We start from the raw sequence: 12,990 nt of genomic DNA on the forward strand, positions 1-12,990 counted from the left end.
CAAATGGCTAAAAACAGTCGTTTATTCAATTTCTTTGGGATTTCCGTTGATCTTCCACCAAAGTTAAGACAGGAGATTGGGAAAAACCTGCAGAAATACAGTGCCAGTATCTCCAGGATGGAGAACATGAATCTCTCTCCAAATCACCGTCCAGTGAGCTCCGCTGGGTAAATGTGTCTGTGGGTGACTGGGCTCAGGTGTATGATTGAATAGCCTCTGTCACTCACACACAGGTTACTTGTACAAGCTACCAGACTGTGCCCAGCACCCACTAAACCATGCCCAGCACCCAATTCAGGAGAGGAGGGAAAAATGGAGAGACACAATAGGTATTATTTGAACATTTTGACTATCAAGTTTATATCCATGTACCAGGGTAACAACTCAATTTCTCTTCTTGAAAATTTCCAAATTAGTTGATACTGCAATCAACAATTGCAGGTTCATATAAATAGCCTGATTGATGGGTTTTTTTTGGCTAATATTTACATCCAATATACCTGTGTTTGATCACGGTGCTTCTCTTCCTATCCTTATTATGTGTCCTATCAATCTATCAGTGATCCAGTGTTGCTATGTCAACCCATCATGCAGATGATCAGCCAATCATATCATGAGTTTCCACACAAGGCAGCATGAAGTCACGTGAAGAAAATAAATGATTCGTAGCATCTAATGGTTATATATTAGAGCTGCTAATCATTTTATTTTTGTAATTTTTTTTCCTTATGCAGCATTGAAATGATTTGTTTGTGTTAAATTTAAAGCCAAATTCTGAATGGACTTTAAATATCATAAAAGAAAAAAAATGCAGTTATAAAAATTATGAGAATTAAATCATTGTTAGACGTTAAGAATTATCTAGAAAGTATTTCATGTTGAAAAATGGTTTCATTTCTTTCCTCATGTCACTTTTATAGTTACAAGAAGTTATACAGTTGCCACTCCTGATTCTGAGCAGCAGTGGAATGTCTCTTTAACTCAGGGAGGAAGCTGGCTATTGTTGCTCGTTTTATCTACACCTAGCAACTGAAAAAAATATTTTTTGAATCATTCCAACAGCACAATGCAAGGGTCTGTTATGTGGTGTATCACTGCCGCATCATAAAGGATGCAAATCTGGGCAAATTAAAATAAAAATAGGTTGCCACTGCTCTGTCATGTGAGCATGTGCGTCCAAGCATTATCTTCCTTTTGTCTACATTTCAAACAGAGAGCTCCATGCACACAAAATACTGCAGTTCTAATGCTAGTTTTCTTATACAATTGCTCTGTGTAAAATGGGAGCTGTTTTGCAAATTTGCAAACTGAGCCCGGTTATAATTCAGAATAAGCCCTTTTCACAAATTTTTCCTATGCGTCTAATGCTGTCATATTTCACCATGATTTGTGGACCAGAGGCACATATTTAGGAATAACTTCAACTTCCTTTTCAAAAGCACAAGCAGTCCACATACAAATAACTGTGTCCAAGCTTGTAGCTGACAGAAACTTGGCGGCTTGGTGAAGACTTACCTTTTGCAGCCAGTGATGTTCTGGAGAGGTTGAGGTACTTCAGTCCTTTCGACAGCTTTTCAAACTGTTGACTGAGTGCTGACACCCCTATTGAAGACAGGGAGGACTGGTGTCACAATATATTATTGATCAGTTTATCTTTGTTTCTATTTTTTTCATTAACTTTTGATGTTCCCCTCCCCCTTCCACACACCTGCTCTGTGCAAGAGAGCAGAGAAGCCACCTGCTTCTAGGCCCCTTCTCAATTTTATTTCATACATTAATTGTAAAGAAGGCCACAGAGTGACTGCTCCTTCAGTTTTTTCTTCTTCCTCCCTTCCTTCCATTTTGGAAAGGTCTAGCCTGTGCTTGGTACTTCCCATGCCCTGGCTCAGTCACTTATTTAAATATATAATAAAAGGTGCCGTGTCAATGAATTAGAAATCCATCAGTTCATCTTTTTGGGCTTAGCTGCTTTTCCTTCTATTTTAGTCCTTAGCTTTTTTTGTGATCAACTGTGTGCCTGACACATGCAGAAACCCATCACCTTGTTAACAGTGAGTCAAGACTTAGGGACACCTATAGAAATGCTGCTGGAGTTTAGCGATCTGAAGCTGTAATATTGCATTCGAGAGCAGCAGCATCATATTCCATTGGTTAGTCCATTGTTCAAGCTGATGAGGTAAGTGTATTACAGGCCTAGGAGAGTCTGTTAGCAACACAATATAATTCTTGAAAGAAAGCATTGCGACTCTTTCAGAAGTGCCTGGAACAGACCCTCCAACGTTGTCCCTTACGATGCCATTTGAATCATTATTGATGAGGCTATTGAATAGGGTGGGTGACAGAGGACGATTTCACTCCTCTTTGAAGAGGGATAGGCCAAGTGAGTATTTCGTCTACCCTTATGTCGATCTTGGAATGAGAGTGCCCATCCTGAATTTAGCCATGTACCATCATAGTGTCCAGCTTTTTCATGAAGTATGTTGAAAGTCTTATTGAAATCAAGTAAAACAATGCAAATAGGTTTCCCTGAATTCTTATGGTATTCAGTGAACTTGTGTGAAGCCGCAATCCGCTGCACACATTTTTCATGTGAATGAAATCCAACATTTTCTTTTTGATTACACCACAGGCCTGCAACACATCCACAGTGACTCAAAAAGCTAATTTAAGAACCACAGATATCAGCAAGATCCCTCAGTAGTTTTTGCTCTCATTAGAATTTCCCTTCTTGTGGATAGAAACCACAACTGTGCTCTAAAACAGAGTATGTACCCATGTCTCAAACAGAACTCTTTTTCTAATTTTGTCCTTCAACCCAATAGGGACCCAAAAGTCTTTGCAACTTCTTACACCAGAGCTGCTATGTCCTAGTTTAGAAGAGGCATATTTCACATGGGAAGGCTACATGAATTTAGATACTTGGAAGTTTTAGAATGGATTGGTGCCGGAAGTTTAGTAATTGAGGTGCTTGAACACTCGACTCCAGAAGGAAATGATTCAAGTCCCTGGATTGCCTCTTAGTCAGATTTATAATTCCCAGTTTGGTGACATAATTTCTTAGTACTTAGCTGAGCTGTTAGATTGTCCAGCTTGACCCATATAAAGTATGCCTCCTGCTGGCTGTTCCTAAAGTTGCATCAATAAAATGTGTTCAGTGTGTCTGGACGAGGATGCATGGTGGTGACCTAGGTTTGAGCTGGGCCTTGCATTGGATCAAAACTAGAAATTTAAAAAATTCTGACAAAACAGTTCTCTAACAACTTTACCAGTAAATAATAAATCAATGAAACGGAAGAGACCAAAGTCTGATCTTTACCTCTGTCCTCCAGCTGGTTGCTGGATAGGTTTATCGTGTGAAGCACAGGGTGGAAATTCTCTTCCAGAGCCAGTGCTATTTTCTGTCCAGCATCACTGAAACAGTAAGGCACTTATGTAACATACAGACTGATTGACTGCAACTCAACTCTAATGTACATCAACATAGAAATCTGGGGCCTGTAGGCCTGGACAACACTGTTTCTTCTCTTACTTAGGATAGAATGATGACGCCGCACAATCAAAATGAAGGAAAAGGATTCGCCCACAGCCACTGCTGGATCACAAAACTTAAAATTCTATGGAATAAAATAGAGGAGATACACGGGGAGCACAGGCAGCGCCGATTTATTCCACGCAGTGAGATATGAAGATCTTTCTCACAAGTGGAATCACTGAGGGTATTTCATGTTCCACATCATCTAGTCTGCTGCAACTGGTGTGGGAATAATTTTGTTTAAAATAAAATGATTAATTCATGCCTTTTTAAAATTTAGCTTTAAGTGATTATTACAAGTTTGGATGATACTTTAATACTCCTTATTGAAGCATGCGAGCTGCCTTTAACCTTTCTTCAAACACAGTTGGTTTCCTTCTTGGAAAAAAAGGATAAATTATTACATTCACAAAGAAATCACTCAGTTTTTCCTGTTACACACGAGTCACAAAACGAATATAAATGTTTCATTCAATGACCTGTGAATAGAAATAAGTTGAACATGTCACTAAATTTGCCATCAACTTTCATTAAAAAAAAGAAATAGTCCTCCTGCGGTTTAGTCCTACACACCAGACCTAGGTGTAACACTGCCTGCACCAGGGGCAGAGAAGTACTTCCAGTTGTGATGTTACCACATTGTGTGTTAAGTTCCATATCCTCCTACAGTGTCCTGCCATTTCATTATTTAAAAGAATTTCTTCCAGTAGCTGCTGTATGAGCAACATTGCCGATCTAAGTCACAGTTTGAATTACAGCTATGCAAAAAATAGTTTATTTGTATATAAGGCAATATTAATATAACAAATTGAACCAAATTAAATATAATTTTATTCCCAGTTAAAATCAGGAAATTGGTGACACTGCAAAGGTACAACAGACTGGTAAGCTTTTTAAAGGAGTAAACAAACTGTTCCATCACAACCTGAACTAGATGTCCGGTATTCCTAACATTTATAAATCTTTAACAAAAGCAATTGGGGCTACACTAATGGCTCAGCTGGTGATGACAGTGAGTAGCTGAACCTTTAAGGTCAGAAAAGGTTCAATCCCTTCAGGCAAATCAGACAAGATTCCCACTCATCATTATCCAGCGACCTTTGCCAGAGTGAGCACGTGCAAACATTAGGTGAGGAAAGCACCTGGTTCAGCTGTGATACTCTCCGCAGTCGAATAACCTGCCAACACTTATTGTCTAGGCTCACACATATAGGATAATGAGGGAATGGACAGCACCTCACACCCATGGAACTGCACCCCAGCAAGTAGAGAGAAAATTGCTAGATAAAAGGAAGGAAAAATGCATAACTGAATGTTAACATAATGAAAACACCATCAAAATTGATAGTCTACTTACAACTTCATTCCAGCATTTTCTAAAACCAACTCCTCCAGTTTAGTGGACCAACTGATCACGTAGAGGACCTGCTCTAACACATCGGGGCTCTGGCGGTGACAAGGAATATTACAAAGAATACATCAGGTAGGTTCCTTTATTAAAAATTCCCCTATTCAAGATTACCTTTCATCACTATCCTTAGTGTCGCCTGTACTTAGGTTTGTCAACGTGCCAATTTTCCACCAGGTGAATTTTTGAAATCAACACTAGTTACAGGTTGTCCAAAAAGAAGTAATGGCAAAGGCTAGAACTGTATTTCCCATAAAATGGCAAATTTCTCTCTTCTACAAGAAATGGGCCAAAAACAACTTCAACTGGAGCAAACAAATGGCTGCACAAAGACACAGAGAATCTGAATAAACTGGGAAGAAATCAGAGTTCAAGGGCAGTTAAATGTGAAGGAAGAAGTCAATCCTGAGAGAAATTCAATTCTGTAAATTGATCTATTTTGACCTGCCATTTATCATAACAATTTAGAGTTTATTAATTATTATTTTTTATAATCAGTTATTTTTAGCAAGCTGCTGCACACAGAAACACCACCACAGAGGACTGTTTGAGTGGGAAATTAAATCATATCTCACGGCTGGATTATTTTTCATACCTCACTTTGAATTATTTGAAAAAATAATTTAACTTCTATTGAATTTTTTAATATTAATTTTATTACGATGTTCCTTTAATCCGCCTGATTACATTAGGTGTGTGCATGTCTCTCATACCCCTGGGAATGACCAGCTTCACTTAATTTATTCTCCATATCTTTTAAGTAGTTTCCTTTGTTCTGGCAAATACAGAAAATGTCAAAGAATGCCAGCACTATGGTACATCACAGAACCAGGACCCTTAATAACCAGCAAATATTTCCATGTTTGGACTGTATGGTCAAATCTCTTAAATTGCACAGCTACACTGCTCAGTAGCGTGATGGTTTTAGATCTACTGATATTGATAAAAGTACAGGAAATGGCATTCACCTGATCTGACTGGTAATATTAAGTGAACGTCACCTCCTAAAACGGAGTGGGCCTTTGGCGTAGCGGTAGCATCCCCGCCGCTGGGCCAGAAGGTGTAGGGTTTCAAACCCCACTCCAGACAGTCCCAGCAAGTGGAGTCGGAGCTCCGGCTCTAAATTCTGGGTTGACATCCAGCGGGATACTTGCGTCCGTGGGTGTGGGTGGCCCCCCCCCCTCGTATGGGTTGTGGGAGTCCGTAAAACCCTCCCACCATAGGACTAACCACCCTAATGGCTGGTATGAAGATGGTTACGGTCACGGAAGGAGCGTTAAACGCAGCCAGAAATCCTTCCACCACTTCATACAGTTCCCCAAAGGGAACAGTGTGAAGACACGTACGATGACGACCTCCTAAAACACATGACTGTTAGTAGACTGCTGATTCATTAGTTTTACCAATGTCAAATGAGAATCACATTCTTGAAAATCTCACTCTCCAACATTCTTCAACGCAAGGCCTAAGTTGATACATGTGGAATTTTTTTGCAGAACCTGTTTCGCCTCACAAGCAGTTATAACTGTGAATTTGTGTAGAATAATGCTTGCTGCACATTTGGATTTGCAGTGGGAACCAGAGTTTGGGGAATGTCTCTGGGTTACTTTGTTTTTGGTCAGATCTCTTCTGTTGCCTGCAAACAGCACTAAAATAATTTTATTTTATTTCTTTGGGTTAGAGGACAAATATAACTTCTCAAGTTACGTTGGACATTAGACAAACAGAAGATATCAAGGCAGCATGGATCAGTCTGCTACAAGGGGCTTGCTCCCCATTATTAATGTGCTTAGATTACATTTTGTGGTGTAAATAATCAACTAAATGTAGCATTAAGACGTCAACCAAATATCAGATTATTTCCTTCACTGCAGTCAATCTTGGGTCACACAGGAAATAATTTGGAGTAAAACAGTCTTTGTAATTAGCTGCGGTTAGTTTGGATTTAAAGCTGTCGACATGATTGCAACTGCTTTCCACGCTCTACAGTGATGCTACCCAGAGTTTTTGCCAGACTGATTCTTGATGTAATACATCCAATTTGTTCCAATAGGACTTACCAGCCGTAAATCCTTGGAGAAAAGCTTTGTAAACCACTGGTTAAATGCCAAAGCTGCCACACTCAATGCCACATCTCTGTTAGACGGAAAAGGTATTAATGTTTGATTAAGGCAATAAACATCAAAAGCATATTTAGAAAAGAGTCATCGCCCTGAAATGTTAACTCCGTTTCTCGCTCTACAGATGCTGCCTGACCTGCTAAGTATTTCCAGCATTTTCTGTTTTTATTTTGGAAAAGTCTAATGGATCCACTCATTTCAGAGGATTTTTTTAAAAATCCAATCTACTTGAATGTAATTTCACCAAAAATCACTTTTTTCCTCCCAGAGTGAAGATGTAATAATGTTGAAAGTAAATAAGAGAAACAGCTTGTACTAGGTGGTTACTAGGAGGGATCGGAGAGTGGCCTAGGGTCACTCTTCCACTGGTTTTACCTCCCTCCCTCCTCATGAGTATTGTGTGCAGTTTTGGTCGCCTTATCTGAGGAAGGATGTTCTTGCCATGGAGGGAGTGCAGAGAAGATTCACCAGACTGATACCTGGGATGGCAGGAATGATGTATAAGGAGAGATTGGGTCGATTGGACTTATATTCACTGGGGTTTAGAAGAATGAGAGGGGATCTCATTGAAACTTATAAAATTCTAACAGGACTAGACAGACTAGATGCAGGAAGGATGTTCCCGATGGCGGGGGAGTCCAGAACCAGGGGTCACAGTCTAAAGATAAGTGGTAAGCCATTTAGGACAGAGATGAGGAGGAATTTCTTCACCCAGAGAGTGGTGAACCTGTGGAATTCTCTACCACACAAGGCAGTTGAGGCCAATTCATTAAATATATTCAAGAAGGAGTTAGATATATTTCTTAAGGCTAAAGTGATCAAGGGATATGGGGAGAAAGCAGGGACAGGGTACTGAATTTGGATGATCAGCCATGATCTCATTAAATGGCGGAGCAGGATCGAGGGGCCGAATGGCCTACTCCTGCTCCTATCTTCTATGTTTCTATGAGAATGGCCTGTTGTCTCCACACAGTCTCCTTCATCATAAGGTCAGGAGTGGGGCTATTCACTGATGATGATTCCACAGTGTTCAACTCCATTCACAACTCCTCCAATGATGAAGCCACCCAGGCCAGCCTACAGAAGAACCTGGATAACATTCAGGCTTAGGCTCACCAGTGGCAGGTAACATTTGCATCACTTGAGTGCCAGTTAATGACCATCACAAACAAGAGAAAGTCCAGCCATGATAGCATTCACTGTCAAGGCTCACACATAAGGAATGCCCACTGAAGGATAGCCAGCTTCAGTGGAACTGTAACATCAACAAGAGTACCTTCAGGAGAAAAGGGGGGGAAATGAATAATATTCAGATAACTGTCAGTAACAGGAAATGCATTTTTGTCCACCTTTCATATTGGCTTATCTCCTCCTTTTTAAATTATTTTTCCTTCCAATGTTAGTCACCACCTGACTATGGACTATGGGGGGAAAATTGGGTTGGTTTGTGCCTCTAGTTAGGGGCACAAAACCCCTAGTGCCCGGGCGCGGCGCCGATAACACCTCCCGCGAAATTCAGCGGGAGGTTAGCAGCGGCAGTAGCCACTAGCGCCCCACACCGTTGCGCTACCGGCGATGACGTCATGGCCGTGCACAGCGCCCCGCTCACGCCTTGGCCACAAACTTCCCTTGCGCCCCCTGACCTATCACCGCACAATATGTGCGACAGGATCAGAAGGCGGTTTGGCAGCGGCGGTGGTGCAAGTTAAAGGGCAGGTGTCCGGTGGCCATTTTTATTTTGGCCGACTGCCAGCACCTGCCCCCTTTCACTTTTGTATGCGGGGTGCCGGCCGCGATTGCTCAGCCTGGAACTCCTCTTGAGTACTAGGCTGTTTTCACGGCACCCTGTTCCCCGGTGGTCCAGAAGGGCCCCGGTGCATGCAGCACTGGGCCCTTCCCCTTTAATCAGGGAAGGAGGTCTGCAATGAGGCCTATGCGTGGCATTGCTGCACGTAGTGCCACGAAATTCAGTAGTAGCGCCCCAAGCAGGAGGTGGAGTGCTTTCCAGTAGTGGGTGAATTTACGGTGGGGGGGGGGCGCTAACCTTTTTGGGCCACTAAAATTAGGCCCCCCCCCCAATTTTTCCCCCTGTGTTTTTTCCTTACTACAGGGCCTTGTCCAGTGCCCACGTGAAGTCAATAGAACTGAATATCGGATGGGGCGTATAGCAGGATGCTGATGCAACACCACCCGTTTTGCAGTACCACCAAGATAAATTTCTACTCTTATATCTGATTTGGATTAGGTTCCACCTATTGAGAGAAACTTTACTTCTAATTTTAGCTCACCTAAGTGATCTGAAAGGAAGAGTTGGCCTTAACTCACCGAGTGTCCAAGTGGCTGAAGTCTAGTAGGTTAAACTCCCGGGTGTTCTGGCTGTGGTAGATGGTGTCTACATCCTCGGGGGAGAAAAATAGAAAGTCCAGCTGACTGGTCACGTTTGAACTGCATCACAAAAAGCTGCTGAAGACAGGCTAATTAAACACATTGGCTAAACGAAAATTTACTTTTCTCATGTAGAAGACACCTGGGCCAGAGAGATAAACTAGGAAATTATAGGCATATTAGTCTAATGTCAATTGTGGGGAAGGTACTAAAATCTGTTATTAGGGACAGATATGAGCTGATCAGAGAGAGCCAGCATGGATTTGTAAAGGGCAAGTCATGTCTAACAAACCTAGTTGAATTTTTTGAGGCGGTAAATAACATGGCAGATAAGGGAATGTCTATGGATGTTATTTATATGGACTTCCAGAAGGCATTCAACAAGGTTCCCCGTAAGAGACTGTTAAAAATGAAAGCGCATGGAATTGGAGACAACCTATTAGCTTGGATAGGGAATTGGTTAGGAGGTCGGAGATAGAGAGTAGGGATAATGGGTATGTACTCAAATTGGCAGGATGTGACTAGTGGTGTCCCCCAGGGATCTGTACTGGGGCCACAGCTTTTCACTATATTTATGAATGACTTGGATGAAGGAATAGAGAGCCATATGTCTAAGTTTGCTGATGACACCAAGTTACCTGGCACAGTAAATAGTGTAGATGGGAGCAGAAAGTTGCAAAGGAACATTGCTAGATTAAATGAGTGGGCAAACTGTGGTAGATGAAGTTCAATGATCAGGTCATCCACTTTGGAGCCAAGAAAGACAGATAGAGCAGAGTATTTTCTAAATGGTGACAAGCTAGGAACTGTGGAGGAGCAAAGAGATTTAGGGGTCCAAGTACAAAAATCACTAAAAGATAGTGGACAGGTACAAAAAATAATTTAAAAGGCTAATGAAATGTTGGTCTTTATCTCAAGGAGGCTGGAATACAAAGGGATGGAAATCATGTTACAGCTGTACAGAGCTCTGGTCAGACCCCATCTGGAGCACAGCATTTAGTTCTGGCCACCGCATCTCAGGAAGGATATATTAGCCTTGGAGGGGGTGCAGCGCAGATTCACCAGAATGATACCCGGGCTAAAAGGGTTAAATTATGAGGACAGGTTGCAAAGACTTGCACTCCCTTGAATATAGAAGATTAAGAGGTGATCTATTTGAGGTGTTTAAGATGATTAAAGGATTTGATAGGGTAGATAGAAACAATTTCTTCTGGTGGGAGAGTCCAGAACAAGGGGGCATAACAGTAATATTAGAGCTAGGCCATTCAGGGGTGATGTTAGAAAGTACTTTTTCACACAAAGGGTAGTGGAAATCTGGAACTCTCTCCCCCAAAAAGCTGTTGAGGCTGGGAGGTCAACTGAAAATTTCAAAACCGAGACTGATAGATTTTTGCTAGACAAGAGCAATAAAGGTTATGGAACCAAGGCGGGTAGATGGAGTTAAGATACAGATCGGCCATGATCTAATTGAATGGCGGAACAGGCTCGAGGAGCTGAATGGCCCACTCTTGTTCCTATGTTCCTAACAGAGCTGTCAAACTGACAATTCACTCCATCACTCTCAGAGCATTTCCGAATTTGACTTGAGGCAGTGTGTATACTCACCTCAGTGCGATAGAGAGCGAAGGAAAGTGTTGAATGACAAGAATACACATACATATTTGTTGCTGTAGAAGGTCTTTTTGTGAATCAATTATCAGTGGGCAATAAACCGATTTCAGTTAAAGCACTACAATTGACCTCTCACCCCATGCCTATGAAGGGGGGAGGAATCACAGCCAGAATTCTCGCTCCACATCACTATCCAGTGAACCCTGCTGAAAAGTGGGGATGTTGGGTGATAATAGATTTGTGCTCATCTGTTATACCCCTTGTGATCAAGTAGCCTGACGGCACTCATTGTCTACGCTCACATGTTAAAAAAGGCCACTGGAGGGTAGACAACATCTGTGGAACTGTAACATCAACAGAAAATGGTGGGAATTATTAATATTCAGATAACTGTCAGTTACAGGAAATAAATAATTTCTGCACCTTTCATATTGGTCAATATTTATATTTTAATTATTTTTCCTTCCAAATTTTAGCCACATTTTTGACTATAGACTATGTATTACAAGGCCCTGTCCAGTGCCCATCTGTAACAGGCTACAAGGAGTGATGTGGAAGAGCAGTCTAGTCCGTTCATTCTCCAAGTTTCCCAACTTTCTTGTTCTGCAACACCTTCCCTGTTGGTCTGATGGTACAAGACACTGTCGTCACATGCCGTACCATTGGTGATGCAGTGTTTCCATGTGTATGTGCCAGCATTTACATCATCGTCATTCTCCTCACTTCTTTCACAACATGACTGCTGTATATTTTGCATTCATTTATGTCACGCCAGCTAGTTATTTTGGATACACATGTAGACATACCCACTGGATCTCTTCCTTGAAGGGGAACCCATTGTAATCGCACAATGCAGCATAAGTCTCTGAATAACCACCTGCAAATTAAAATAGAAACATGAGACTTGCTGGCTAGTCTGCGGTGCAGCACATCAAAGCTCTGTTTGAATGGACAGTGATTCATACTCCTGTTCCTCCAAGCTGCCGATCTTGACTTTGTCAGTGCAGCAGTCAAAGTTACTGAGCTGGCTAGAGGCAGGAATCCCTCCAGTTAATAGCTGGGCCATGCAAAGGGTGTGGTTAGGAGCTGACTGGAGACAGCAAGAATGCCTGTACACCTTCCCTCCTCAAATACTTGTTGTGGAGACATGCTGATGTCAGCTGGGTTGTCAGGAGCAACACCCAGCAGAGGCAAGGTACTGAGCTCAATATAGGCCGGGAAAAGTTTCTCTCCAGTCTAGTAGTGAAAGGCTGGAGCCCATCAGCATTTATCAGGACAAGTTAGGTCAAAGAAGAAAAATTGGAGAGGTGGGGACTGACCTTTATCATTACAGTAATTTCTAGTACCCTCATAGTGGAGCTGATATTGGTTGAAAAAGTGGAATTGACTGTCCCGTGTAGAAAAGGAAAGTACATCTATCTTCTATCTATCTATCTATATATATAAATCGGTCGATCTGTCTGTCTGTCCTTCTGTCTGTCTGCACGTGTGCGCCTGGGCGGCTATGCGCTCGAAAGTTACAGAGCGTACCTATGCGTGCGTTACCTCGAAAGAAAGCTTACCTTTCCCAAACGGTCATAAGCGTATTTACGTTTCGGCTGGACTAAAATCGCGCCCACGGTATCCGAAAAACCTTAACATTCCGCTCATTAGCATCTCATTATCCGCTCATTAGCGACAGTGTGACCTCGAGGTCGACCAATCATACGCCGGCTTGCTGCCGCATGCGGCCGGGCCCTCCTACGGTTGAGTGATGGGACGATTGACCAATCCTACGCTTTGGTCACCTGACGGTCGACCAATCGGTGCATGTGTGGGCGGGCCTTATCGCTCTGAACCGAGGTGAGTAGCCGCCATCTTGCTTCCATTCTTTTTCCTGCTTTCTGCGTCTTTCTTTTCAAATATACATTTCCAGCAAAATAAAATTGAATTTA

The 12,990-nt window shown here is 42.1% G+C and overlaps 1 protein-coding gene across 5 annotated transcripts in view; it reads right to left on the reverse strand.

Moving 5' to 3' along the window:
* carmil2 (capping protein regulator and myosin 1 linker 2) overlaps positions 1-12,990 on the reverse strand; it is a 314,585-nt gene that overhangs the window by 204,318 nt on the left and 97,277 nt on the right. For 4 of the 5 annotated variants that reach the window (XM_085991327.1, XM_085991326.1, XM_085991329.1 and 1 more), the window contains 6 exons: positions 11,863-11,933; positions 9,386-9,459; positions 7,001-7,076; positions 4,890-4,978; positions 3,317-3,411; positions 1,516-1,602 (listed from right to left, as the gene is read on the reverse strand). In XM_085991327.1, the coding sequence (XP_085847453.1) occupies positions 1,516-1,602; positions 3,317-3,411; positions 4,890-4,978; positions 7,001-7,076; positions 9,386-9,459; positions 11,863-11,933 (492 nt within the window). The remainder of the gene's footprint in view (positions 1-1,515; positions 1,603-3,316; positions 3,412-4,889; positions 4,979-7,000; positions 7,077-9,385; positions 9,460-11,862; positions 11,934-12,990) is intronic. The other variant, XM_085991330.1, reaches the window with a different exon arrangement.

The sequence above is a fragment of the Somniosus microcephalus genome, chromosome 6, assembly GCF_052327205.1.
Source record: "Somniosus microcephalus isolate GS21.2 chromosome 6, FLI_Smic_1.0, whole genome shotgun sequence".
Taxonomy (NCBI): domain Eukaryota; kingdom Metazoa; phylum Chordata; class Chondrichthyes; order Squaliformes; family Somniosidae; genus Somniosus; species Somniosus microcephalus.